The sequence below is a fragment of the Vigna unguiculata genome, chromosome 8 (assembly GCF_004118075.2).
Source record: "Vigna unguiculata cultivar IT97K-499-35 chromosome 8, ASM411807v1, whole genome shotgun sequence".
Classification (NCBI taxonomy): Eukaryota; Viridiplantae; Streptophyta; class Magnoliopsida; order Fabales; family Fabaceae; genus Vigna; species Vigna unguiculata.
In genome coordinates this window covers 30,989,461-31,017,427 of record NC_040286.1, presented here as the reverse complement: position 1 = coordinate 31,017,427, position 27,967 = coordinate 30,989,461, and the positions used below count along the sequence as shown (strand labels likewise).

General features: G+C 34.8%; 1 protein-coding gene across 2 annotated transcripts; it reads left to right on the top strand.

Moving 5' to 3' along the window:
* Positions 1-3,638: 3,638 nt before the first annotated feature.
* Positions 3,639-24,026, top strand: LOC114194167 (ABC transporter B family member 25, mitochondrial). Of its 2 annotated transcripts, none has more exons than XM_028084256.1 (20): positions 3,639-4,212; positions 4,520-4,750; positions 4,849-5,023; positions 5,740-5,801; positions 6,162-6,205; positions 7,737-7,839; positions 8,059-8,166; positions 13,678-13,761; positions 13,850-13,910; positions 14,276-14,421; positions 14,617-14,733; positions 15,152-15,237; positions 15,434-15,522; positions 19,997-20,052; positions 20,633-20,713; positions 20,806-20,871; positions 20,969-21,061; positions 21,741-21,805; positions 23,053-23,188; positions 23,469-24,026. In XM_028084256.1, the coding sequence occupies exons 1-20, from the start codon at positions 3,919-3,921 to the stop codon at positions 23,613-23,615; spliced, it is 2,244 nt and encodes a 747-aa protein (XP_027940057.1). In that variant the 5' UTR covers positions 3,639-3,918; the 3' UTR covers positions 23,616-24,026. The 2 variants fall into 2 exon arrangements, with proteins under 2 accessions (XP_027940057.1, XP_027940058.1); XM_028084257.1 differs by having other exon boundaries at positions 4,081-4,254.
* The last annotated feature ends 3,941 nt before the right edge of the window (positions 24,027-27,967 follow it).

The following is a 27,967-nucleotide window of genomic DNA, read 5'->3' as shown; positions in this document are numbered from 1 at the left end:
TGACCCGGATGGGCTCGACAACCCGGACGAGCCCAATGACCAGGACAGGCCTGATGACAAGGACAGACCCGACGACCAAGATGAGCCCGACGACCAGGACGGGATTGACAACCTGGACATGCTAAACAACACGGACGGGCCCAAAAACCTAGACGGGCCAGACGACCAAGATGGGCCCGATGACCAAGACGGACTTGACAACCCGGACATGCCAGACAACACGGACGGGCCCAACGACCCAAACGGGCCCGAAAACCGGGACAGGCCAGACGAGCCAGATGGGCCCTACGACCTAGACGAGCCCAACGATCTAAACGGGCTGACGACCCGAACGGGCCCAACGATTCAAACAGGCCCAATAATCCATACAGGCCCAACGACCTGAACGGGCCGATGACTCGTATGGACCCGACGATCCAAATAGGGTCGACAACCTGAACGGGCCCAACGAGCCAAATGGGCCTGACAATCCGAATGGGCCCGACGACCCAAACATGTCAGATGACCCGAACGGGCCCGACGACCAGAACGGGCCCGATAACCCAGACGACCCGAACATGCCAGACGACCCAGATGGGCCCCACAACCCGAACGGGTCCGACGACCCGAACAAGCCCGACGACCTGAACGGGCTCGACGACCCGAACGCTCTCGACAACTCGGATGGGCCTGACGACCTGTTCGGGTCGTCGGACCCGTTCAGGTCGTCGGGTCCGTCTGGCTCGTCGGGCCCGTTCAGTTCATTGGGCCCGTCTATGTGTTGGGCCCGTCTAGGTAGTCAGACTCGATCCGGGTCGTCGAGCTCATCCAGGTCGTCGGGCCCGTCCTGATTGTCGGGTCCGTCTGGGTCGTCAGCCCCGTATGTGTCTTCGTGCCCGTTCGAGTCGTAGGGCCCGTCTGGGTCGTAGGGCCTGTTTGGGTCGTAGGCCCCGTTTGGGTCGTCAGGTCCATATAGGTTGTTGGGCCCGTTGTGGTCGTTGGGCTTGTTTGGATCATTGGGCTCGTTCGGATCGTCGGGCCCATCTGTGTCGTCGGGCCTGTTCATATCGTTTGTCTCGTTCGGGTTGTTGGGCCAGTTTGGGTTGTTGGGCCCATTTGGATCATTTGGCCCGTTCGAGTCGTCGTTCTTGTCGAGGTCGTCGGGCAGGTCCGAGTCGTTAGACCTATTCGGGTCGTCGTGCTTGTACGACTCGTTGGGCCTGTCCCATAGATAGTAATATATTTTAAAAAATAATATATTTTTCATGTGGAAGATGAAAGCCCATGGGTTGGCCCTGGCCCACAAGGCTTTTGTAGGGTTTTTGGCCCTGTGAGCTTCTTTGTTGGGGGCTTTTTTTCAATGTGGGCTTTTTTGGCCCTAGCCCACATGGGCCAGGGCCAAACCCTGTGGGCTGGGCCAAATTGACACCTCTACGTGCACGTTATTTTGTATCATGAATGACCTTTTTATATATGAAAACTTGTCAAAATATATTGTTAAGGGTCATTAAACATGTTTTATATGTGAAGAAAGCATAACATGACAATTTTTGAAATATGAAAGGAAGATAATAATGGAGATTTCTAAAAAGTTATCAATCCTAGGTGCATGTTGAGAAAAACTTTTAACGGATATCAAATGAATGATAATATTTTATATTGACACTAGTTAGATTTGTCCTGCATCACAAGGTAAGAAAAGTTAGATTTTGTTTAAATTTCGAAATAAACTACTTATCTTGGTCATTAGTTGTGTTTTTATGTACTAAATTGATGAGTGCATGCAAATTGTGGTGGTTTGTGTTTTCTGGTTTTTAATGTTTGAGAATATGTGAAAATATACTACTTTAACTTAAGTGATAATTTTTAGCTTAAGCGAGAGCTTTTGTCGTCGCTAAAGCGAGAGAAATCTAATTCAATCGAAAATAGTCAGAATTCCGCTCTACTCTTTATTCAAATTTTAACTCAAATGAGAATTTTTCGCTTAAGCGAGGGTCCTTGTCGCTTAAGCGATAATCTTTAGCTTAAGTGAGAAAGCCACTATAATTCTTTTTGTTTGTGTTTAGTTTTAGCTCAACCGATAATCTTTAGCTTAAGTGAGCCCTTATCGTTTGAACGAGAGCCATAGTCGCTTAAGCGAGAATTTCCAACTCAAATGATAATGCTGCAAAATTTTAATTCCTTATTTTTAAGCTGTGATTGATTGAGTTAATTTTAAAATATGATGTATGAAGCTATGCATGAATGATGTTGGTATTTTGAGACTCGACTTGATATGTTTTTGTATAATATGTGATTGTTTGGTATTTTGAATGTGAGATGGAATTATTGATATGTGAATTTGAAAATGTGATTAAGGTTGTATCTGATTGTGAAAGTATTATTGTAAAACTGTGATGATAATGAGTTTGTTGATATATACAAGCATTGTATGTGTTTAACGTAATTCCATGGATCTCGTGGGAAGATTTTATGGTGATGTTACTTTAGTGTATGCATTGCACTATGGATTTAAGTAAAGTGACATCCTGAGACTATAATGATCATTCACCTCAAATAGAGTATAATGACTTATAATTAATATGATTTAAATGGTCTTATTTAGGATAACTCTTTTGTATACTAGCTTACCCTTGCACTTTGTGGTCTTGTATTGTGTTATTCTTTTGCAATGATCACCATTCTGATGGGAGCAAATGAAGATGCAAGTTTAGAGACACCTTTGAAGAACGAGGAGTCCATAGTTAGAATTATGATATTGTGACAAAGGTATCGGTGGTTAGTACAATATAGGGATACCTTTAAAGTTTTTTGTATTATTGTATAAATAATATAGCTTCATAGTGTAAACTCTTAAATGATTATATTAATATACTTTTTATTCCATTAATTATAAATCTCACACCAATTATTTATAAAAGGAACTTGTGTCATATAAGTTGAGTATAACTCTCACTTCATAAATTAATTTGCAAAAATGAGTTCAGCATAAATCAACTTATTAAAGCATATACAATGCCGACCTCCGATATTTAATGATATGCATTAAGGGAGTTTTGTTGCCATGAAGATAACTTTCTTCCATGCACAAAGAAAGAACAATAGCATGTGATTTTGGATTGATCATTTGAGCAAAATAATAAATAATACAAGTAAGTACTTCCCTAGAATAATTTAAAAAAATATAGTATAATCTATAAAATTGAAAGTAAGTCTTTTAATCAAAATTTAAATTTAACCGTATAATAATTTGAAAAATAAAGTATGTATCAGTCATTTTTACCCAAACATGGTTAAAACTTTACTTAAGTCACTTTTATTTTTCATTCGCTTCCCGAGGCATCTTATATGAACATGTGTATTTCTTTTTCAATTTTTCCCTGAAATTGTAAAAGAACTCGAAAATTAATTTTAAATTTAGAGGATAAAAGAATATATATTTAAGTTTATTTTTTTAACTTTACATATAATTTAGATAAATGAAAACCATGGTTTGTAGGTTATCCAAAGACAAACTTGTCCTGAAATTAATCGAGAGGCTACAAATATTTTTAATTAAATCGAATTTGGGTAAAACTAACACCATATTTTTCCTCTAAAAAAAACATAATTTTCAAATTTTCTCCATGGTTCTCAGAATTTAAAGTGAAGAAACCTAGAGCAATTGACTATGTTTCATTTTCCATTTTATTCCGTGGGGGAATGAATGATGGGTACATAACTTCATACCAAAAATCAACACTTTGGAGTCCTTATGTTTTTCAAATTCCCACAGGAATGTCTCCCCTTCCTTTTTCATCTAACATTCTTCGATTCGAATCCCATTAGGGTTTTTTCTGAACTTTCCGAATCCGTCAAACTCTAGAAAGTTCCGACCTTTGCTTTGACCCATTTGCGGAAGGAAAGGAAAACACAAACAAGCTTCAAACTTGTTCTAAAATGCTTGCTGCTGCTGCTTCAGCTTCTCGGCACCTTCTTCAACGCGATGCCAGCATCGGTGCTTGCAGTGGCAGTGGCAATCGAGTTCGCTCTCTTTTTACAGTTTCTGTGATCGCCACAACCTACCCAAGTCGCACTAGAACATGTTGCAGTCATGGTTATGGAATCAGTTTCAATGCCCCAAAACACAGAGCGTGCCCAGGTTTACTTTTTGCTGTAAAGGGGTTCCTCTCTGATTCATCAAATTCTAATTCTCCACATGGCAGAGTTCCCAGACCTCACTTACCACATCCCGTTAGTCCAATTATCTACTTTTTTCTTTGGGGCAAAACTTAGGTGCAGTTTCTTAGATGCTTTTGCTGCAGTTCTTCAATTATTCTTGAAGTTTCACCTCATATGCATTCTAAAGGGTTACCTTAATAATCAACATCGGTTATCGAAGTGAAAATTCAATTTTGATTGGAGAGCACCACCAAAAGTATCTAAAAAATGCATATAAGTTTTGTCGTTTTCCCTCTTGGTTCTCTTGAACAAATGCATGTGATTAGTTTAAATTGAATGACTTCGATGCTGATCGTGGTTATTGAATTGTGTGGATTAGAGTTCAAGTGTGGATGGGCGAGCATTTTTCTCAACTTCAGCTAAAGATGATGGAAACCAAAGTCAAAAGGCTGCTTCTTCCACCATTCCTAAACCACCACCATCACTTCCTGATGGGAAAGTTGCTGATGTGAAGATCCTTCGCACACTAGCCAGTTACCTTTGGATGAAAGATAATTTTGAATTCCGGGTTCGGGTTATTGCCGCTTTGGGTTTACTTGTTGGGGCTAAGGTTCGTGACCTGGTTGCTTACTGTTCATGGTTTATGCTACGGATAACTTGCTTATGGTGATTGATGACCCTTGCTTTTTGTCGGAACTTTGTGTTCAGGTTTTGAATGTTCAGGTCCCGTTCTTGTTCAAGCTTGCAGTTGATTCGCTGACGACTGCTTCGGGGAATGCTGCTGCTCTTGCTTCGAGTTCAAGTGGGTTGGCTCTTTTTGCAACCCCAGTGGCAGTGTTGGTTGGATATGGGATTGCGCGTTCAGGAGCCTCTGCTTTCAATGGTATTTATGTACTTCTTTTATCTACCTTCTGAACCTGGTCTTATCTATTGGAGTGGCATTGGCATGCTTTACAATTCTAAATTTTTAAGTCTAGGATTCTCAACCGAAACAATTTTTTAAGTTATGCTGGTTGGACTTGGAGCTACATTTATGTTAGAGAAGTAACTAGATTAGGAGCGAGGATAAGATATATCCTTATGAGCTGAAATGAGCTAATCTAAAGCACGAAAACAAGCGTAAAAATGGTAAGTAGGAGTACAGCAGGGCTGCCCAATCCATCTGCATATTGAAAAGGAAAAATCAATAGCAGAGAGAGTTTGAAAACATGTTCCTATTCCAAAGCAAATTGAAGGGAAAATTTGAAACAGCTATATGCACTTTTAGAGATGCTGATCTCTTAGCAAATTGAATATTAAGTTCGAGCCCACAAGAATAACTAATACAATTCTCATTTGATAATAACTAGATTTTAACCCATGCAATGCACAGTCAATGCTCATCTATATTATTATTAAGTTTGTGCATACCAACCACATGATTATAAAACTTGAACTTAAATCCTTAAACCTCATCCTTTCTTCTTCAAATCCAATTTTTGTATACACTCATTACTCTCTACTGATATACCTTGCTTTTATATTTTTCTTTGAAAAAAGGCATGCGTTTTCATCATTCATTCTGCTAAATTTTTATTTATTGGATCCAACTTGTGGCAGAACTGCGGACTGCTATATTTTCTAAGGTTGCACTGCGGACAATTCGATTAGTATCAAGGAAGGTATGCATGCTTTTTCTTGGTTTCAATACATCAAATAAGGATATAAGTATTTTTGATATATCTGTTTGTATTTTGTATCTATAGAATACATTTATTTAGGATTTGGTTTATCTAAAATGATTAGTGAGAAAATAACAGTGCATCCCTGTTTGTTTTAGAGGGTTAATTTCGTGAGGTACATTCATTTAAATCATGGGTGATACACCCATCACACTTGTTCTTTCTAGGGGAGGCAAATCCAAAGGTTTTAGATTTAACTCTCTTTTAAACAGCTTCAGAGCCGTCTTTTTCAAAATCACACTTTATGTTCTTATATGATGTTAAAAATACTCAAATTACACTTGTATCTGACTGTCGTAGGTCTTCTCACATTTGCATGACCTTGACCTTCGGTATCATCTAAGGTATGTGTTGTAATATATTTACTAGGATTTACTCCTACTCTCAGTCAGATTTATAATTGCTCAAATTTTATTTTATTTGTGCATGTCGTATTCCCTTAATTTAGGTTAGATGGAGTTTATATATATGATATGTAATCACACTTTTTTATGAGAGGACCTGATCCTTGGCTGGTTTTGCTTGTGTCTAAACCCTACCTGCCTTCATTGTGCTCATAGTACCCTAGCCACCTTCATTGCTGCCAGTCCTGCATTGCATTAATTGCACCAAAGTCCAGCCGCTATTTCTAGTGGCCAGGTTCTTCCTCCTTAGTTGCGAATTGCTGTCAGTTGCCAGCCATCATCCACCCTTGGAAAGTGCTTTGATCAGATAAGAGCATTACAACTGTATTTGCAATGCCTAGATTGGACTAGTCCCTAAACATCTTCTCAAGAAAGTCATCCACAGACTACCTTCCAGACCATGGTTTGGGATGCTGCCTCCACAAACCTTGTTGACATCCTCTCTTCCCGTGCCAGGGATCAGTTGTCCTTATCTTTGAGCAATTTTGCTGTTTGAAGCAGTCCATCACTGGTCGTTTAATCTTTTTTCTGATTAATGCCTTACCTTGGGTGTTCCTCTGCTGCTTGACACATATTCACCATTTCTGAAGAGAGAATAGCCTTGGTTCAACTCTTGACTTATATTCATGTTCCCATATTGCTGGGCTCATATCATCTTTATTTACGAAACGTTGATCTTTGTGTGATATATCTGTCGGATATCATGTGATATTTATTTCTAGGATGTCATGGATACTTATATTTAGGATATCGTGGGATATTTGTTTCCCTCTTTTATGTTATTTACTTTTTTAATTTTTACCTTATGATTGTAACTTCATACAAAAAAGGGCTTTTTGAAGGTTTGATTATAAATGAAATTATGGTCTCACCACGGAATGCATTGGGAGTTTTTGGTTGCTTTCTAATAGGCTCTGCCGAGTTATTGTGAATAGTTTCAAAAGGAGCATTGTTCCTTGATCTCTGAATTAGTTTTCTGGTTATATTTGTTTCTTAGCTCCCTCTCTTCCCAAAGAAATTTACGAATATTATTAGTTAAGATCTGATTGTTATGAAGTGGTCCGTGTTTGATTTGGACTTTCTACACCAAAAAAGTACTATATTTGGAATTTTCGAAGGGTTTGTGGTTGAAGCAGAACTAGGTCAACCATTCAACATGGCTCGAGCATTGAACATCTTCTCTGTAATTCATGATTGGCTTAGTTTTCTGCTTTTGTGAACACCTACCAGTCACAATTTAGAACCGCAAGTAAATTTCTGTCTGCAGTCTGCTTGGGTGAATTGTGTTTATTCACACATTTTAAAACAGCAACATTTGCTATGGTAAATGATTGAATGTGAATCATTAATTATTAACTAAACCATCGAAGTCACAAAATATTCACTTCTATTTGTGATTGTCTTATGTTTTTTTAGTGTTTGTCTATTGTTTAATCGAGTACCCCCTTCACCTAGTTATTGTTATTTCCAGCCGAGAAACTGGTGCATTAAGTAGAATAATTGATCGCGGTAGTCGTGGAATAAGTTTCATTCTCTACTCTATGGTGTTCAATGTAGTGCCTACCATATTAGAGGTACGCCTCAGTTGTTCCCTTGTTGCTTAGCTCAATGATGTATTCTCCCAATGTTGCTCACATTTAAGCATAGAAAATATTTAGCAGGAACCGTATTTTAATAGTGGCTTCCTGTTCTCTTTGAGGTTTCTTTAATGATCTTCGAAAATTATTTTGTCATCCCAACTCATGCTTACGGTTTTTTAACAAGTTCAACAGATTTAACATGTATCCATCCAGATATCTATGGTAGCAGGTATACTGGCCTACAAATTTGGAGCTCCCTTTGCGCTGATTACTTCCTCATCAGTTGCTGCTTATGTTATTTTCACTTTGTCTATCACACAGGTATCATGCCTTAAACCAATCTAATTATGCAATATAGTTACGCTTGGAAAAGTTTGGTACTCTCTTGCATTGCCTTTTGGTCTTGTTATATATGTTAATGACATTATGGCAACCTTATACACTCTGATGTACTGATACTTTTATATGTTTTACATATTCGACATCAATACTATAGGATACTTCACCAATACGCTTGATGAAGTATCCACAGCTATGAAGAACAAATACTTTTATGATGAGAATGGTTTATACTTTTTTATTTTGTAAATGTGTTTGAAATGTGATTTTAAGTTGGTTCTGCACAATTGTCGTTATATATTTATTACCGTGTTACTGTTACCTAGATAACGGAAAATATTGGGAACCCCAAAATTCCTTCATGAATATATCGGAAGCCTTAATGGTTTATTGGGCATAAAAAATACAACATATACATATAGGTAATTTAATAAAAATGCATAAATATAATTACAATGCAAAAGTAAAAGACAACCATGGTTAGTAAGAATAATATCATGTTTAGAAATTCAAATAACATTAAAATCAAATTAAAACAACCTGAGAAAAGGGTGGGTGGCGTGGCGTGGCACCGATAAAAGTAAATTTGAAAGAAAAGAAAAGGACTTGCATTTTTCTTAATAACGAAGCAGGCTGTTGGTTCAATATGGGTAAGGTGGCCTAGGTTAACATTCTGTTGTAATGTTTTGTACGCTCTAGGTTGTATTGACCGACTCTTTTTTTTTTCTCAAGAGGAAAATAACACTTGGGATGACTAGGTTTTTAACTTGGTAGGAAAATAAAAAGAAAGAGAAAAGATTAGGGTTTCGCTGGCTTGAGTCGGGTCATGAGAGCTGAAGCTTCTCCTCATTTGTTTTGCATGGGCACTGTGCTGCCACTTTGCAACATCTGCCACATCTCGTGTGATGCCACTCTGTGACACCCAAAGCAACTGCAATGGGCTGCCATGGAAAACCCACATCCCCACTATTGTTTTCTGTTGACAAGCTATAACTCTACCCCCAATTTCTGCCATGGTGCTATAGCTGATTTTTCATAACACTGATTTTTATTTTTTCAGAAATTTATACAATTTTAAATATGCATGTCACATATAGTATGCACTTATCTTTTAAGTAAGCTTATTGCTGTATCGGACATGCATTATATATGATACATGTGTTGAGAATAAAAAAAATAGGGATTGAGATTAATCTCCCTTGTGTATAAACCACACATAGGGTAATCTATTTATAATAGAGAGAGGTACAAGTAAAAAGAGTAACTGAAAATAAAAAGAATAAATAGAAGATATTGTTTGATATTGTGATTAACAATATCTAACAATATCTTAATAATATCAAACAATATCTAACACTCCCCCTCAAGCTGGAGCATACAAATCGTATGTGCCAAGCTTGTTACAAATATAATCAATTCTAGGTCCCCGTAAAGACTTAGTAAAAATATCTACTAACTGATCACTTGAGTTAACAAACTCAGTTTTGATGTCTCCAGACATGATCTTTTCCCGAATGAAATGACAATCAATCTCAATGTGTTTGGTCCTCTCATGAAAGACATGATTAGAGCTAATATGAAGAGCAGCCTGATTGTTACACACAAGTGTCATTTGGGTAACATCTCCAAATTGTAACTCTTTAAGCAATTGTTTGAGCCAAACAAGTTCACAGGCAGCTGAGACCATAGCTCTATATTCTGCTTTTGCACTGGATCTTGTTACAACACTCTGTTTCTTACTTTTCCACGAGATCAAGTTATCACCAATGGAGACACAATACCTAGATGTAGATCTTCTATCAGAAGGAGATTCTTCCCAATCAGCATCTGAATAGCAAACAACTCTTGTATGGTTATTAGAACCATATAACAATCCTTTTCCAAGAGATTTTTTAATATACTTCAAGATGCGAATGACTGCATTCCAATGATCTTCACATGGAGAATTAAGAAATTGGCTTACCACACTGACTGCAAAGGAAAGATAATTCAATTTTCCAACCAATCTTCTATACTGCTCAGGATCAGATATAGGCTCCCCCTGATTTGGTAGAAGTTTAGTATTGGGATCCATGTGTGTATCAACAGACTTTGAACTCATCAACCCAGTTTCCTCCAGAATATCCATGGCATACTTTCTCTGAGATATAACAATACCATCATTAGACTGTGCCACCTCAATACCCAAGAAATATATGATTTTGCCAAGATCTTTGGTCTGAAAATGGTGACAGATATGTTGTTTCAACTGAGAGATGCCATGGTTGTTACTTCCTGTAAGAACGATGTCATCAACATATACTATCAAGTAAGCACATCCAACACCCGAGTGTTGGTAAAAGACAGAATGATCTCCTTCATATCGAGTCATACCAAATTGCTGAACAACATTGCTAAACTTTCCAAACCAGGCCCTAGGAGATTGTTTTAGGCCATATAGGGATTTGCGAAGACGACATACCATCCTAGAAGACTCCTCCTGAGCAACAAATCCAGGAGGTTGCTCCATATAGATTTCTTCTTGCAAATCACCATTGAGGAAAGCATTTTTAACATCTAGTTGATAAAGAGGCCATTGTTGAAGAGTAGCCATGGCGATAAATAAACGAACAGAAGCCATCTTTGCCACGGGGGAAAAAGTATCTCCATAATCCAACCCAAAAATTTGAGTATAACCTTTGGCCACAAGACGAGCTTTGAGGCAATCAATAGTACTATTAGGTCCAACTTTGATAGTAAACACCTGCCTGCAACCAACAATAGATTTCTCAGACGGCAACGGGACCAGTTCCCAAGTTCCACTGTTATGAAGAGCACTTAATTCATCTGTCATGGCCTGACGCCAACCAGGATGGGCTAAAACGTCACGAACAGTTTTTGGAATGGTCACAGAAGAAATAGAGGAAAGACATGTATAAAAAGGTAATGACAATCGATGATAACTCAAAGCAATATAATGGGGAGAGGGATTACGGGTAGAACACATACCTTTTCGGAGGGCAATGGGAAGGTCAGACTCATGTGTCAGAGCCGAAGGAGACAGAGTAGTTGGCACTGGAGTGGAGTCATGGTGGTTGTGATCGATTACGACGACTATAAACCTGAAGAGGTGGTGGTGGAGTAGTTGACTGTGGAGCAGGAACCGAGGGTGAAGAAGACACAGTAAGAGGGTCACAAACAATAGGAACATTAAAGGTATTAGAAGAGTTGTCAGGATTGGATGGAGTCAGAGGTGAAGATTGACTCTTAAAATAAAGGGAGAACTCATTAAAGGTGACATCTGCAGACACAAAATAACGGTTAAGAAAAGGAGAAAAACATTTGTATCCTCTTTGTGATCTTGTAAACCCTAAGAAAACACACTTATGTGATCTAGGAGAAAGCTTGTCAAGACCATGACTAAAATTATGAACAAAACATGTAGACCCGAAAACCCTTAGAGGTAAGGGATGAAGAGGTTCATGAGGGAATAAAATGGAATGAGGTATGTTATTCTTTAAAGCCGAAGAAGGCATACGATTAATGAGATAACAGGCAGTAAGAATGGCATCACCTCAGAAATTTTCAGGAACCTCGCTAAGAATTAAAAGAGTGCGAGTGGTTTCCATAAGATGTCTATTTTTACGTTCAGCTACACCATTTTGTTGAGGGGTATAAGCACAAGAAGTTTGATGCAGAATGCCGTGAGAAGCCATAAATTGTTTGAAAGAATGAGAAAGATATTCACGGCCATTATCACTACGCAAAACTCTAATAGAAACACCGAACTGAGTTTTAATTTCATTAAAAAAAGATTGAAAGATATGAAATAATTTCCAACGATGTTTCATTAAAAATAACCAAGGGCATCTGGAATAATCATCAATGAAAGTAACAAAGTATTGAAAACCTAAAGTAGACTTAACGCGACTAAGACCCCAAATGTTAGAGTGAACCAAGGCAAAAGGGGACGAAGCATCATGTGTGACACTACGAGGAAAAGAAGTACGACTATGCTTGCCTAATTGACACGGCTCACAATCCAAATGAGACAACTTGGACAAGGCAGGGACAAGCTGTTGTAACTTGGCAAGGCTTGGATGACCTAACTGAGCATGAATAAGAGAAGGAGACTCCATAACTGTACCAACGTGTGTAGAGGGACGATTAGAACTGTATGGTCGCCGGTCGGAATTAACACTCCGGCGACGACGACTCGGTGGCGAAGGTGATGGCGGCTCCGGCAGCGGCGGCTCCGGCGGGCGGCGCCGGCGGATCCGGTGGCAGCAGTGGCGGTGGCGGCAGAGGCGGAGGCAGCCGTAGCGAAAAAAAAAAAAAACCTTAAGCTCTAGATACCATGTTAAATATCTAACAATATCTTAATAATATCTAACAATATCTTAATAATATCAAACAATATCTAACAACATGTATCATATCGATGCATCAAAGCTTGTGCTTCATTTTTACTTTTAGCCGTTACAGATGTGGAGGTTTAATGGTCACTATCTTTGTTTACACAATTATCACTTATCTTTTTTTGTTCCTCCTAGGTTTTGACTAAGATGGATGGGATAAGTTTCTATAAATTAAAGATGGGAAAACCTAAAAGAGGACCATTCTAAACTAAGTGAACACGATTTGCCAAGTCTTTCCCTCAATTAGCTACCAGGCCAATGAAACCTACGTAAAGTGATGAGTCTTATGCTCCTACAAAAAGCACTTGGTAGTAGCTTGGATTACACATTCCTAAAAGTTTAGCCCCTTTATGATTATCAAAATCACATACCTTGTGTTAGAATAGGAAATTTTACAATTTTTAGAAAATTCAAATACATTGAATGTGAATTGCTTTTATCAGCAATAGAGAAATAATGCGGGTCTATATCAGCAAAATATAACCTTGATGGTAGTGACCAAAAGTACCTACGAGAAGCTTTAACATGAATGAAATCTTGTAGACACTAGTTGAAAAAATTATGTCAAGCCGATGACGATTTGATCTTGGCTGAACCGAAAATGTCCTTTACCAAAGCGGAATTGACATTGTCCTGACTCAGATTGAATCAAAGAAAATATGAAGACAAAGAGACATGCATTTGAGAGAGAAAAGTGTACAAAAGATTTCAAGTTTTCACTTTTTACTAAAAAGTTTATAGGTAGAATTTGAAATTCTCTAATGTTAAGGTACAAATTGCTAGTAAATTTCTGAAATTTCAATTTCTTTTGAAATTATCCATGCTAACAACTCTTTTTGTCATAAAACATTTCAAATTTTCTATAAAAGTGAATTTCCCTTTAAGAAATATTCCTCCAAATATCACATTCAGTAATTTTGCAGTTCTCTTTTATGTGAAATAAAGTTTCAGTTCTCTGTAACAAATAATTTGTTTTTTGTTGGCCAACTAATGACTTGGTGGAATACATGGATTTTAGTATGATGCAATGGATTTGTTGAAAATTAATTGATTATAGTAGTCATGAACTGTTATGTTTTCTGTTTTTTTTTTTCAGTGGAGGACTAAGTTCCGGAAAACCATGAACAGGGCTGATAATGATGCTAGTACAAGGGTTATTGACTCACTTATTAATTACGAGGTGAGCATTTTCAGTTATTAATGCCAGATTTTTTATGTTATCTTCGATTTAGTGTTTTTTTTTATCACTTATTTTTTCTTTTTTACAGACTGTCAAATATTTTAATAATGAAGTTTATGAAGCTGATAATTATGACAAGTACCTAAAGAGTAAGTGATCAATTTTCCTTGTTAAGTTCGGTGTGCAAAATGGCACTAGTTATTTTGTATATTCTTATTGCTCATATATTGTTCTTGGCCAATTTGTATGACCATCATTTCATAGGTCTATATGGGCGTCTCTCACTTAAGCTAGTAATGAGCCTTCACGTTGTTGCCTTTAAACTCACTTAAGAGAGCATATAATCTTGTTTAAGTTAGCTTTTGAGTTTCGAGATTAGGTGCTTCTTGACTTTATTAATTTAATTCTTTTATAATTGATGTTGCTTGCTTCTCCAGTTTTTTTGTGCTTCTCTTAATTCTTTTTTATAATTGATGTTGCTTGTCCTGCTGCGGTTTGTAATGTCATTGTCTAGGATATGAGGATGCTGCTTTGAAAACCCAACAAAGTCTTGCTGTATTGAATTTTGGTCAAAATTTTATATTTAGTGCTGCTCTTTCATCGGCCATGGTGCTGTGCTCTCATGGGATCATGGATGGAACGATGACTGTTGGTGATTTGGTAAAGTTTTCTTAAATTTAGTTCTAGTATGAGGGTTGAATAGCTTTACTCCATTGAAGCTTTTATTTGTTCTTTAATGATTATGTTTGTTGTCATGGACAAAGGATTCCTTATCCTCCAATCTCTTTGTAGTTATCTTCTTACTGTCATAATGAATATCTTCTTTTCTTAAATTAATCTAAATTCAATATGCAGGTAATGGTGAATGGGCTTCTCTTCCAATTATCACTTCCACTTAATTTCCTTGGTAGTGTTTTTCGTGAGACTGTACAGAGTTTAGTTGACATGAAATCCATGTTTCAGTTACTCGAGGTATCTTCCATGTTGAATTTTAGTAAATTATCTTGAAGTTAATTTGAAATATGTATTGTTGATTGTCAAATTTCTTTCTTTCACCTCGTATGTACCATAGACGAGTTCAAAATACTGATTATTGCTAGATTTTTTTCACATCATGGATAATTATGTAATTTCTTCTTATTGGAGTTAGTATTGTTTGTTCTTAATCGCTAGATGTTTGTCTATTTCTTTCTTTTAATCAGTTTTCTGGATTCTAGTGAGCATGCTGTAATTGCAAAAGTAACAAAGATATGTTTAGTTATGTGATCATGCTTACTAGATCTACGCCTTTCTGATTTTGTGATACTGCTTATTTGCTTTTTCTATTATTATTATTATTAGTTATTATTATTATTATTATTTATTTTTATTATTATTACTATTATTACAGGAAAGAGCAGACATTAGGGATAAAGAAAATGCACAGACTCTCAAATATAATGGGGGGAGTATCCAATTTGAGAATGTACATTTTAGGTGCGTGATTGCCTCTTTACTACGTTATGTTTTACCATTCATATAGATTGACTTTCGGCTAATATATATGATAATACTAGTAGAGGGAGATTGATGCAGTAGAAAATTAAGAAGCCAGATTTATGTCTGATGCAATGATACCTATAAGTTTTGATTTGTATTCAATTGATTGTATATTGATGCATTTTATCTCCAGTTACCTCACAGAAAGAAAGATACTAGATGGAATATCATTTGTTGTGCCAGCGGGTAAAAGTGTTGCAATTGTTGGAACTAGTGGAAGTGGTAAGCTTCAGCATGATAATTCTTTATTTTCTTAAATTATTTTACATGCTAAGTCTTAGAAATTTTCCTGCTGCCTATTCCTGGAGATTCGCAATGGAATGGATTTTCCTACGATTTATTTTTACTTTTCATACTATTTTGCAAAGCGAGTGGCATCTATCTGCTACCATTCTCCATCACTAATTCACATCACAAAGTGTTTCAGTTTTTGCAATGTGAAGTGCTACCAAACTAGCAGCTGATCCTTAAAGTGACATAGATGTGTGCTGATAATAGTGGAATGACCGCTATTTTATTATTCTACACACATTTATAAAAGTTCAAAAAGGGAAAATAGATCAAAATTCATGCACTAATAATCATTCATAATAAAAACTTATTGTACATAAACAAAAAGTAAAGTAGATCATAATTGCCAATAGTTGATAGCAGTAGTAGGCAGAGCCAGTAAAATTGTTTTGGCCTTATTGGGCCAGCCCAAATAGCTGGTAAAATGGGTTTGGTTAGGCTGGAAATATAACAGTCTAAATTTAAGTGGACCAATTCTGACCCGGTTCATTTATCCTACTGTCCAAATGGGTCTAGGTCGGCTTGACCCATAGGCTTGTTGGTCAGTCTTTTTTTAAAATAAAAATTATAATTTTAAAAAAATTGAAAATAATATTATTTGATTATAATTTATAACATATCTTGTGTTGTGTTATAATTTATTTATCAGATTACTGGATCTAACAATTAAAATTAATTTCATTTATGTGACTTAAATGATAAGAAGTGCATATTTTTTTATATTTAGATTTTTTTTATCTTTCTTTTAGTTTGGGCCAAAATGACTGCTATATTATTTATTTTTTTGGCTCCATTAAGAATATGGACCGACGCAATGTTTCCACTTGGCCTACCTGATTCGCCAGAGGATACTCTTAGATTTTTTACATATATATTGTTTGTGTTATATAATAATATATGTATGTTTGATAATATTGATATTCTTTTTTACTTATCTACATACATACATACACAAATAGGATTTTAGGTTTCTTTAAGTTTAGTATTATTATGATATTTAAGTTTCTTTATTAACATTTGAAGTTTTATGTTTATTATGCTCTATTTAGTTTATAATGTTATATCTTATGCTTAAAATGTTTCTGTAATATTTTTTAATCAACATTGATTTATTCTTCTTCTTCTTTAGCTTTTACTATATTACCATTAGTAACAGTTCATAAATAACAAGTTAAATACCGGTCCATGTAAAAATAGGATAGAGAAATGTTTGACTCAAATTGGATTCAACTCATGGCCCAAGGCTCTAGAAATAATAAATAGAAAAGGCAATTGCTTCCTTTACAGCCATCATCTCTTCTTGCACCCCCCAATTGCAGTGGAATGAGTAAAATGGCCTTTTAAAATCCTTATTCTTTTTGGAAAATGCTATTCAGAATGTTTTAAAAATCTTCCAAACAACCCATCTCTGGAAAAGAGACTATAGGAAAAATCATATTCTACAGGATTCTGGAATGCATTCTTACCTATTGCGGAATAAAGAATCTGAAATTTTCAGGTTACTTGTTCTGAAACACTCCAAAGAATATTTTTCATTATGGAATAAATTTGCTCGAACATTTAAAATCTGTTCCAGAATTGTTTATTTTTTCGGAATAGTCTGAAGAACTCACACACACACCGACACACTTCCTTCTCTGCAAAGCAAAAGAATGTTCTCCAACCTCCCATTCTGAAATCTACTACACAACACAGACAGCTTTACATTTTTCATCCCAATCCAAATTATATTATAGGCATGACGAGACTTTATCTCCCACACTATCTAATTCTGATACATTTCCTTTGTTTATTATCAAATTGTGGCAAATGAATTGGATCGAACGCTTTTTCTTGGCGCATGTTCTCTTCAGTTGCACCACTTTGAACGTAGCAGTAGCAGTGAACAATTCTAGGATTATATGAACAAACAAAGCTCTTGAGGTTCATTGCTTTCTATAGTTGTTGTATACAAGCACTAGTACAATAAATGTTTTTTTTGGTTAATTTTTGGGATCAAATAGAAACAGGGATAATGTTCTCGTGGCATTGAGCTATCAATTGCAGGCAAGGGTTTGCACACAAGATAGATGTTACTGCTGCATTCAAGCACTTGTTCATAATCCGACCTGACAAAAAAAAATGAATTTGAAGAAAGCAAAACAAAAAAGACTGAGAAGGTCTTGCGATTTGTTTCTTCCATATTGAAGTTTGGGGAATCTTTGATCTGGGAGTCTTCTTATATAAGCTTGATAAGATAATCATAGTAGAATAAGTTTCTTCCCATTCTTTTCTTTATTAAAGGCATGAAATATCAGACACCAACAACAAACAGGACCATTTTTATGAAAAAGTTCTTTCTCTTTTATATGTATTAAAGAAATGAAATATCAAACCACACAAGGTTGAGGGAAGAGAGTCTAGCCAAACAACATGACAATTTTTTGTGAAAAAGTTCTCTCTTTCATATAACTGTAAGACACATTTCTTCCTTTTCTTTTTGTCTGGCTAACTTGAATAAATCAGATGGAGGAAAACCAGTGTATTCAAACTACACTGTTTTGCTTTTTATATAGGAGTTACAAAATAAGGTAAGAAGGCACTTACCATGAACCCTAATCCTAGAGGTGGGTACATACAACAGAAATAATAATGAAATAACATTACATTTTAACAAGCTACTTTGGCATGCGTGCTGATTAGCTAACTTTCTTTTTTCATTGACTTGTACAAAGTTTATAGCTATATCTACTTCACAAATGCAAACATAATATTTAGAAAGATAGAAAAATATATGATTGTTGAATCACTTAGCTGTTTTCTGAAAGCAGTTAAAGGTTACAAAACACTTTGTCGAAGATTATAATAGAGATAGCATATAACACAATTCTTTATAATTCTTTTTATGAAAAGCGGTTGTGGATGGTTTTATTAAAGAGAAACTCCTTAAGGTGCGAACGCTTATGTATAAAAACATTAAGACAACTTATATTAAGCATATATGGATGCTTGCATACATAACTCAAATATTTCTGAGTAATCACACTACAATATGTATGTGCGTTTTATGTACTTTTCTAGTCCAAAAACACTTAAGTCATGTTGGGAAGTCTCAAGTTGTCTACCTCAATTCTTCGAGTGTAACTTCGCTTCGTGTCAATTGTTTTTAAGATGAAATCTATCATGATATCAAAGCCAATAGATCTTGATAAATTGCTCATCATGATAGACTCACCTGTTTCAGCGTGCATCTAAGGCGGGGGATTGTTCAGCCGTCCAGCATTACCTACTTCAATTTTTGAGTGCAGCTTATAAATATATGTTCACATAATGTAAATTGATTTTAAGGTGAAATTTGACAAGTCACTCAAAAAATAAAACTTCCGAGGACTTTATAAATTTTAAAATTTTTATCATACAATTTTTAGGGATCAAATGCTTTATTTGTATTTGGTTGCAACAATAATTATAATTTTCTTGTCCGCATTTAGTCCATGCATGCTATACCTTTCCCAACAACATTAGTGGGTGTATACTTTTTTTGGAATTAACTGGCCATCGGATTTAGAAGGGGCTGATCTGCGCAGGAAGTTTTGGATCCATTTGCCCTATTTGCTATCCTTTTAGGGTGGCCTTCTTCATGGCATGTAGCCATTTCCTTTCCTGACTAGTTGAATCCTGTGTTCTGGGATTGCTGTCAAGCATAGGTCTGTTTGCTCGCTCGTGTGGAAAATATCATCGTTCTAAATTTGTGGTAGGAAAATGTGTTTTACATGATTTGAAGATATTGAACCTAAGTCATATACGAAGCATAGGAATCTGGTGCAGGGTTAAGGCCTTAAGTCTCTAGTACAATGACTAGCTTTTGTGGTGTGGTTCTCCCAAGGTTATTATCAGCCTTTCGTTTTGTGAATAATTGACATTTCTATTGCATCTGATGGTCACCAACTAGGAAGCAGGTGGGAGATTGTGGTTTAAAACCCATTCATGCACTGCCACTCTCCGCATGATTTTTCATCTAGTAGTTGGTATGCCACACGGTGTGTCTGACAATTTCAACAATCAACAGTGTGTTCTATATTTATTTATGATTGATAACTCATTGCTTCTTGTTTTTAAGGTTTGGCTGTTGGTTTACTTAATCACAACCATGTCTATTAGTTAATTGAGAGTGAAGTTTTCGTGTTTTTTGTTTAGCCAGCCTCACTTGAACAGGATTTTCTCTTTATAATGGGTTTTCCTATGATATTGAAGCTTAGTATTATTTAGTTCGTATACGGTATACATACTTCTAAAACATGAAATGCCTCGGTGTTCAAATTTAAATATGGTGCCTGTTGCATTTTCTGGCTTTTGAATATTCTCTGCTCTTTAATAATAATACATGCTCATTTCTGACATGATTCAAATTTGTAATTCTGGACAGGAAAATCAACCATTCTTAGATTGCTATTCAGGTTCTTTGATCCTAATTCTGGAAGTGTAAGATATGAATCAATTGATCTAACTGTCGTGAATTTAAGCTATATTGCCATGATATAAATGACATGCAGTTTCGTCCTGTCTCATTTGTACCATGAGAGGCATGATTTTTAAGATGTGTATAGGCGTCAATAATGAATGAACTATATAAATTGAGGTTAATTTGGTTAGTTACTTATCCATGGATACTTGACATGTAATAAAGCTAAATGTTTTGGTTCTGATAGATGGATTTATATTCCATTATAACTTAAAGAACATTAATCTAAGTTTAGCTTGCTTTAGTTTACAAATAAATGATCCTTTGCATGGAGCTTATGCATGAACTTTGGTTTCATCAGACTCTTGCCATTTTTATCGTTGAAACTTCTGTTTCCTTTATGAATTTCTAGCCAGTAATAGTGAGTACTACTGATCACTTCTTGCAAGCAGGTTGTCTTTATAATTAAGGCTTTTGATAGCCCAACGGCAGTTTTTTTATCTGCAATCTTTGTAATTATGCCACGAATTGCTCATTGTCTTATATTGTTAAATTAGACATTATTTTTCTCTCATTCTCCTTTTTTCTCGAACCTTACAGATAAAGATAGATAATCAAGATATTCGGGAGGTAACCCTTGAGAGTTTGCGGAAGTCCATTGGTGTTGTTCCACAAGATACTGTAAGTTGAACAAAGCACATATCTCTAAAATCTCATACATGTTTCCCCTGCCAGATGTTGGAAGTTGTGGAAACCTAATTGATTGTGGACAGGTACTTTTTAATGATACTATATTTCACAACATCCACTATGGTCGGCTTTCTGCAACAAAAGAGGAGGTAACTTTTACTGTAATGCTGTATCTCTGCTTGCTTCTTCAACTTGCAAATTTCCACTGCTAGGTTCCAAGTTTTATTTATTACTATATGGATACAGGTCTATGAAGCTGCTCAACAAGCAGCGATTCATAACACTATCATGAATTTTCCTGATCAATATTCAACTGTTGTCGGGGAGCGAGGGCTCAAGGTGATAGAAATTTCTTCTTTTTTAAAATATACGTTTCTCAGTATTGTTCTTCTGGGTAATAACTTGTTCAAGGGTATTGAGGATTATGCATTGCAAATCTGAGATCACTGAAATAAACACCCACAATCTAGATGTATTGAGAAAATCCGATGTTAATAACTTATAAAAGGACATGACAATTAATTTAAAACGGACATGGATGCATTGCTTAAATAAATTAGAAAAGAAGTTCTTTAAGTGAGAGGAGATGTGGCCTTTGTGGCTAAAATTTCCATATATCTATTTAGGTTGTTACAAAAGTCATACCTGACATTTTAGATTAAAGTGTTAAATAGTATTAGAGGTATGTACTTATATTTTGTTATGTACAATAAAGCAGTTAGTTCCTCTTCTGTTGTAGTTAACTATAAATGTGCATGTAATGTTCCTCTTTCACAGGTTAATAAAATGTATGCAGTTTAGTTTGTTACAAACTTCTCTCTCTTTCAGTTTCTTTTACAAAGATCTGATTATAGAAGATGTAAAAGATTTACCTAGGGATCTTATTATGTTTGTGAGTGTTGTAATGTCTTACCTTGAGAAATACAATCCCATGTTCTTACATTATTTTATTTTTTTCAAATGATAGAAGTCTACAATGAAAAACTCTTAAATTTTTACTTATGGCTTTTCTTATTAGTTGAGTGGTGGTGAGAAGCAACGTGTTGCCTTGGCTCGTTCATTCTTAAAAGCACCTGCAATTCTGTGAGTATTCTAATCATTTTATCTACTTGACACTTTTTCTTGTGTGTGGCTTGTATTTTTATATTTACCACGTTTCAGACGAAAATGATTTGTCTTTGTGGACTGAAATTATTTTAATGAATTTGTCTACTTTCTTTCCAAAGATGTAATCAAATCATTTCTATAAAATGTGTTTATTGAATTACCTTTCCTCAAGAACAAAAAGATTACACTTGAACTAAGTAAGGAAATAAAAATAAATAAATTATTGATGACAATCACACCAATTACATCTCCTCAGCTTTATTTTTAAACAATTAAACTCTTTAAAATAAGGAAATAAATGTTAAAATGAATAAGAAAATTCTAAATATATTCTTAGCCTAATAATTCCCTATTTAATCCTCTCCCCCTCAAGTTGCTAAATGACTGTAGATCATTTTCAACTTGATTACAAGATTTTGAAATCTACCCTGAGGAAGTCCTTGGTGAAAATGTCTGTTATCTGAAGTCATGTAGGGATATAGGTTGTTGTAATCACAAGGCCTTTGTCAATTTCAATATGTTTGGTCTTATCATGTTGTACTGGAATATGGGGTAATGCTCATGATTGACCTGTTATCTATCTTTATTTTAAGGTCATCTAGTGTAATTTTCATCCAGAGTCCTTCACACACACCTTGAGCAAGGGCTCGAAATTCAGCTTTTGCATTGGAAAGAGATACTATCATGTTTTTTCTTTCTCCATGTTACCACTCCAAGAAACACAGTATGCCGAAGCTGATTTTCTTAGTAACATAACCTGTATAGTCTACATTAGTATATATTTTTGAGATTAAAGTGTCTTCTTTCCTGAACAATAACCCGTTTCCTGCACTTGACGTGAAGTACTAAAGAATTTTGTTAACTGTTTGGATGTGTTTTTTTCTTGGATCATGCATAAATGGGAATGTTGAAATTGTGAGTTGACTTATTTTACTTAAAATTTGCCTCTTATTTTGATGTATTATCAAATTATAACTATAAATACGGTTATGGTAAATAAATAACCTATAGGTTTCTACTGAGATATTGTGGTCATGCTGCATTACTGATTTAACAATCTGATCGAAATTATTAGATATATAGTCTGCCATTCTTCAATCATGGGAGATCCCTGTGATTCAGATAAAGTGAGAAGCATCATTGTTTGTCAACATAGAATAAATAAATGTTAGTGATGTTTATTTTAATTGCTCCCCTTTGCCCTTGTCCTGTCTCGCTACCAGGTTGTGTGATGAAGCTACAAGTGCTCTTGACAGCACTACAGAAGCAGAGATTTTAAGTGCATTAAAATCCGTAGCAAAAAATCGGACTTCCATATTCATTGCTCACAGGCTTACCACTGCAATGCAGTGTGATGAGGTAATCTCTATCTATTTTTATGTCCTTAAACATTGCTTAGCTCCTAGATTATGTGTTTCCTCATGTGAACCTGTTATAACAAACTTTAAGTTTACATAGATTGCTCCAGAACAGTTACTAATTTTTTTCTAATAGTAATAATGTATATGTTGAAGTTGGACACATCATAAAAAAGGCACATTTCATAACAGTGGATATATGATGAACCCCAAAGAAAACCTGTGTATGTTCTTTGAACAGTACATTATTTACATCAAAAGCTTTATTTGCCATTGTTCAGATTATTGTTCTGGAAAATGGGAAGGTGGTTGAGCAAGGACCACATGAAGAGCTGTTATCAAAAGCAGGAAGATATGCACAACTGTGGGGACAACAAAATAACTCAATTGATGCAATTGATACAGCCATTGATGTAGGAGCACAATAAGTGATAGAAAGCTTCTCCCTTCCTCTCGGTGAGAGAAAAAGGCATAATGCAATGTTAATAGTCCATAACTTCATTACAATTTTGAAGTGCTGTGATCCCTAATTGTTGTAAGCTTTTCTTAGCCTCTGTAGCACATTTTGTATTGTTTAGCTAGGCCAATTCTGCAGCAAGGAATATCGAAAGTCATTTCATGGGAATATCAATTCTTTGTACCAACATATGTAAGTTTTTGGTCTTCAAAAGCAACACTTGTATACGTCAGTCCAACACAGTTTTTGGTCTTATGAGCTTTCTGCTTACAGCAAGAGTTTGTATTATTGAATTTGAATTACAGACTGTGGGGTATCTATTGTTGCATAAACAAAAGCACTTTCAACTAAATAAATTAATTGTATTATTTGGTTAATGTAAGTCAATATATGTTGTTTACGCCATTATACCTTTTTTCCTACAAAATTAGGTATTTTTCTTCAAAAATAAAATTTGTAAATTTGGGGGTTTGGTTGATTTGAATTGAACCAATTTGTACTTGATAGAGTTAGTTTGGAAATACAAAACTAAAGTTCAAACAGATGAAAATTAATTGTTCTGAATTTCATTTTCTTTTTCTGGAATCCAATTTAAACATACTTTTGAGCACTGTTAGAATGCTTACCGTGCAATGATATTATATGGGTCTTACCATCCATATAACTTTTTAACAACTCATTTTATTTTACAAATTTTGTTCTAATAATAAAGTGCTTTAAGAACCAACATTTTCATGGTATACACCTTTAAAAAATTACGAATCTTGTATTTTAAAACACAGTATCTTTAATACTCAATTTCCAATTTTAATAACCCACTATATCACATCAATTTGCTCTAATAAGAACTTTTATAAGAATTAGTGCTCAAATTAATAACCTTCTTAATACCTTTAAACTCTATTTTTTCTTACAAGATGCACTAGAAAAATTAGTTTTTGTTCTATATTTAGACAAGAACACAACAAAGTCTATTTTCAGTTAAATATTTTCATCAACAAATAACATCATGTAAAACATTTTTTTTTTGTCAACAGACCGCTAGGATAACTAAATAAAACTTTATAGATATACATTACTTTTAAATTAAGTTGTGTGAAATTTATTTTGTTGATATTTTCTTATAAAATTGAAGAGAGACATCTCTGTTTATTAGCGGATAAAATAAATAAATAAATATTAATATTTAAATTTATATGTTGTCAAATTTAGATTTTATCATTATCACGGGATCTATTTGGAATTTTTTAAGCAGATAATATTTACGTTTACGTTTATGTCTGAGTGTTGTGCCCCACCCCTAAAATTAACACATCAAGAAAGAAATGTAATATATATTTCTCTACTATATGATGTGAATTAATAAAGGAAGGAAAGGCAAAATGTGAAGATCAAACCAGCCAACCCTAATAGAAACAAAAAAAAAAACAATATTCAAGACGATCCATAATAAAGATACTTATATACATTAAATTATGATTTATAACTGAATAATTTATCCCGTTGCATTTTTATGCTAAAAAGTTATTAGGGTTAAATATGTTTTTGTCCCTTAAGTTTTAGTGAAATTTAGAATTAGTCCATTCCAAAACTTGAGACCAATTTAGTCATTTATCTTTTAAAATATGTGAATTTAGTCCTTTTAATCAAATTTTGTTAGATTTATTTGACGTTTCGTCCGTATTTCAGCATTGCAGTTGAGTTGTTTATACTGTTTGACACATTTTTCTTTAATGTTAAGTCAAATCCTATTATGAAACGCGCTTGAAATGTCAAATAAACTTAATAAAATTTTATTAACATAACTAAATCCACTTATCTTAAAAATAAATGACTAAATTAGTCCAAAGTTTCGAAATGAACTTATTCCAAAATTCACTAAGTTAAGGAACCAAAAACATATTTAATCCAAGTTGTTATTTTGAGGATCATTTTCTACTATTTCAATTTTTCTCGTCATCCACACAATCTAAAACAATTCATACTTAGAAGGAAATTTCAATTTTTTCACGTATTTAATAAATATTGATTTGGTGATGCACTTCCCGATGTTTTCTTCATATATTCAGTTAAGTACATTTTGATAACGTGCTTCTATTATGCATAACTTTGCACAAAGGGTGTTGTTAATCGCACGAACACAAGGTGCTTGAAGAAATGAAAAACATTATCAGTGTTCTTTCAGCGGTAAAATTATAGTTGTGTGCTCTTCACAGAAGGTTTTCGAAGATGGTTCTGACCCTTAACATTTTCAGGAGTAACTTTCTTCCGAAACAGTCCCAGATAGAGAAGGAGGAAGAAAGCACACAACCGCAGCAGAGGGTGCAAGTTCCTAAAATTGCTGGTAAGGAATTCTGGTGAATACTTAACCTTTATGATTATGTTATTAGGATCCATCTCCTACAAATAATTGAATTTCTGCAACGAATTCAAGATTTGTGACGTTTGCTGCTCTCGTTTTTCAATTGAAGTGTTTGCTAAATTCTTGCAGTTTCTTTGTTAAAGAATCCATGATCATACAATTAACTAAAATGTTTTTTTAACACTATCTCTTTGTTTGAATGATTAAGTGCAACTAATTTTATTTTCTATCCTTGATACAGGTGAAAACAAAGATATGGGACACTTGAGGAAGAAAATGGAGACAATTCACTGTATGGGACACAAATGTTCCCGAAAGAAACACTACTACTCTCGGAAGTGTCCTAAATGCGTTGAGATATGTGCATTTTATGGGACTGCTAAAAATCAAGATATTGAACTCCTAGAAAACAAAAACATCGTTGTAATAGAAACTTACCAAACTCATTCTACATGTCTATTTTACACTGTAACAAGCACTTTCACCCAGTATTATACTTCTGCTACCTTCTCTAAACTATTGCACAAGTTGTAGAATTATATACATGAAGTGATTGAAATTTAATCATTATTTTTAAGTGCTCTTTAATTAAACTTGTATTTTATATATCATTTGTAAAAATTCAAACAGGAGTCAAATACATGCAGTATCCACTTTGCTGTTTATGTAATTTTATTTTCTGTACCCATCAGTTCTGCATGACTAGCTATAGTTTGAACTCTTCGTATTTGGATAAACAATGAATGTGTTCTGCCTTCCCTCCATCAGATTTGTTTTCAATAGGTATACTTTCACATTATTTAGAGTTAATCTTTCATTATACAAATTCAATCATGGTTATATTATTAAAAGAGATTAAGGTTTGATTGGATAAAGATTGTTATTTTCCTGTGACATAAAATGTGAATGGATTCACCATTCCCCATTATCTATTCCTGTTGAACCTGAATAAGTTAGAAAAAAGACAATAATAATAATTTTCAATTGTGCAATTTTATTCATTACTTCTTCGTACACACATTTAGACTACGATTTCATGAACTTTATCACAAGACATTGCTAGTAACTTAAAACTATCTCGAAAAAGATCTAATCAAGTTTTTGAAAAAACCAGTACAATAATTTCTTTCATATGCAGACAGATTCTAATTTATGAAAAAACAAATACATATTTATCTATTACGAGTTCTTACATTTATTCAAATAAAGTCTAAACATTTTAAACTTCATTATAAAATAAAGACTCATGATTCACCAGTAATGTTTAGATGTGTTTTAGACCTGAAAGTGGAAGATAAATTGTCCATTGCAAACTAGCTCTATAAAACCAATGCAGGATTTAAAATATATGTTTCATGTAGCAAAAACGATATAATATGGAAGCAGATTAGCAGTGAAAGATTCAAGTTGTCCCCTACTAATAATTAAACATTAATTATTGAAGTTCCATAAATGAGTTGATTTGGTAGTAGTGTGCTTAACTGCATACTAGACAGAAAGTATAACTGTAGTGACATCCACCTTAGCAAATAAAATCTGAAACCATGTTGTCTAGATTTTTGTTGTGTAGATTCTCCGAAGTTGATTCTAATGATAACAAGAGATTATTAATTTGGCTGAAACATAACCCTTTAGAATAAACATAAGGTTTCAGAGACTCCACAGTAGCAGTGACAAAGACAGCTCAAAAACACAAGTTGAAGGTTTAATAATATTAAAAATTTAAAACCTAAAAAAGAGTATAATCCAAGTGAATAACTCCCATTGCCCTTTTACCATATTTATGCATCATTGATTACCCAGCTGCCATCACACTCAGCAGGACCACACCACCACAGGTGAAACCCCACACTTCAGTATTTAATGTACTGCCACTTGGACTGTGAGTGGTGTCACCATCCTCAAGTCTCTTCGTGAAAAACGAGGACTCGGTCCATGTTAGATTCATGGACTCAGACAAA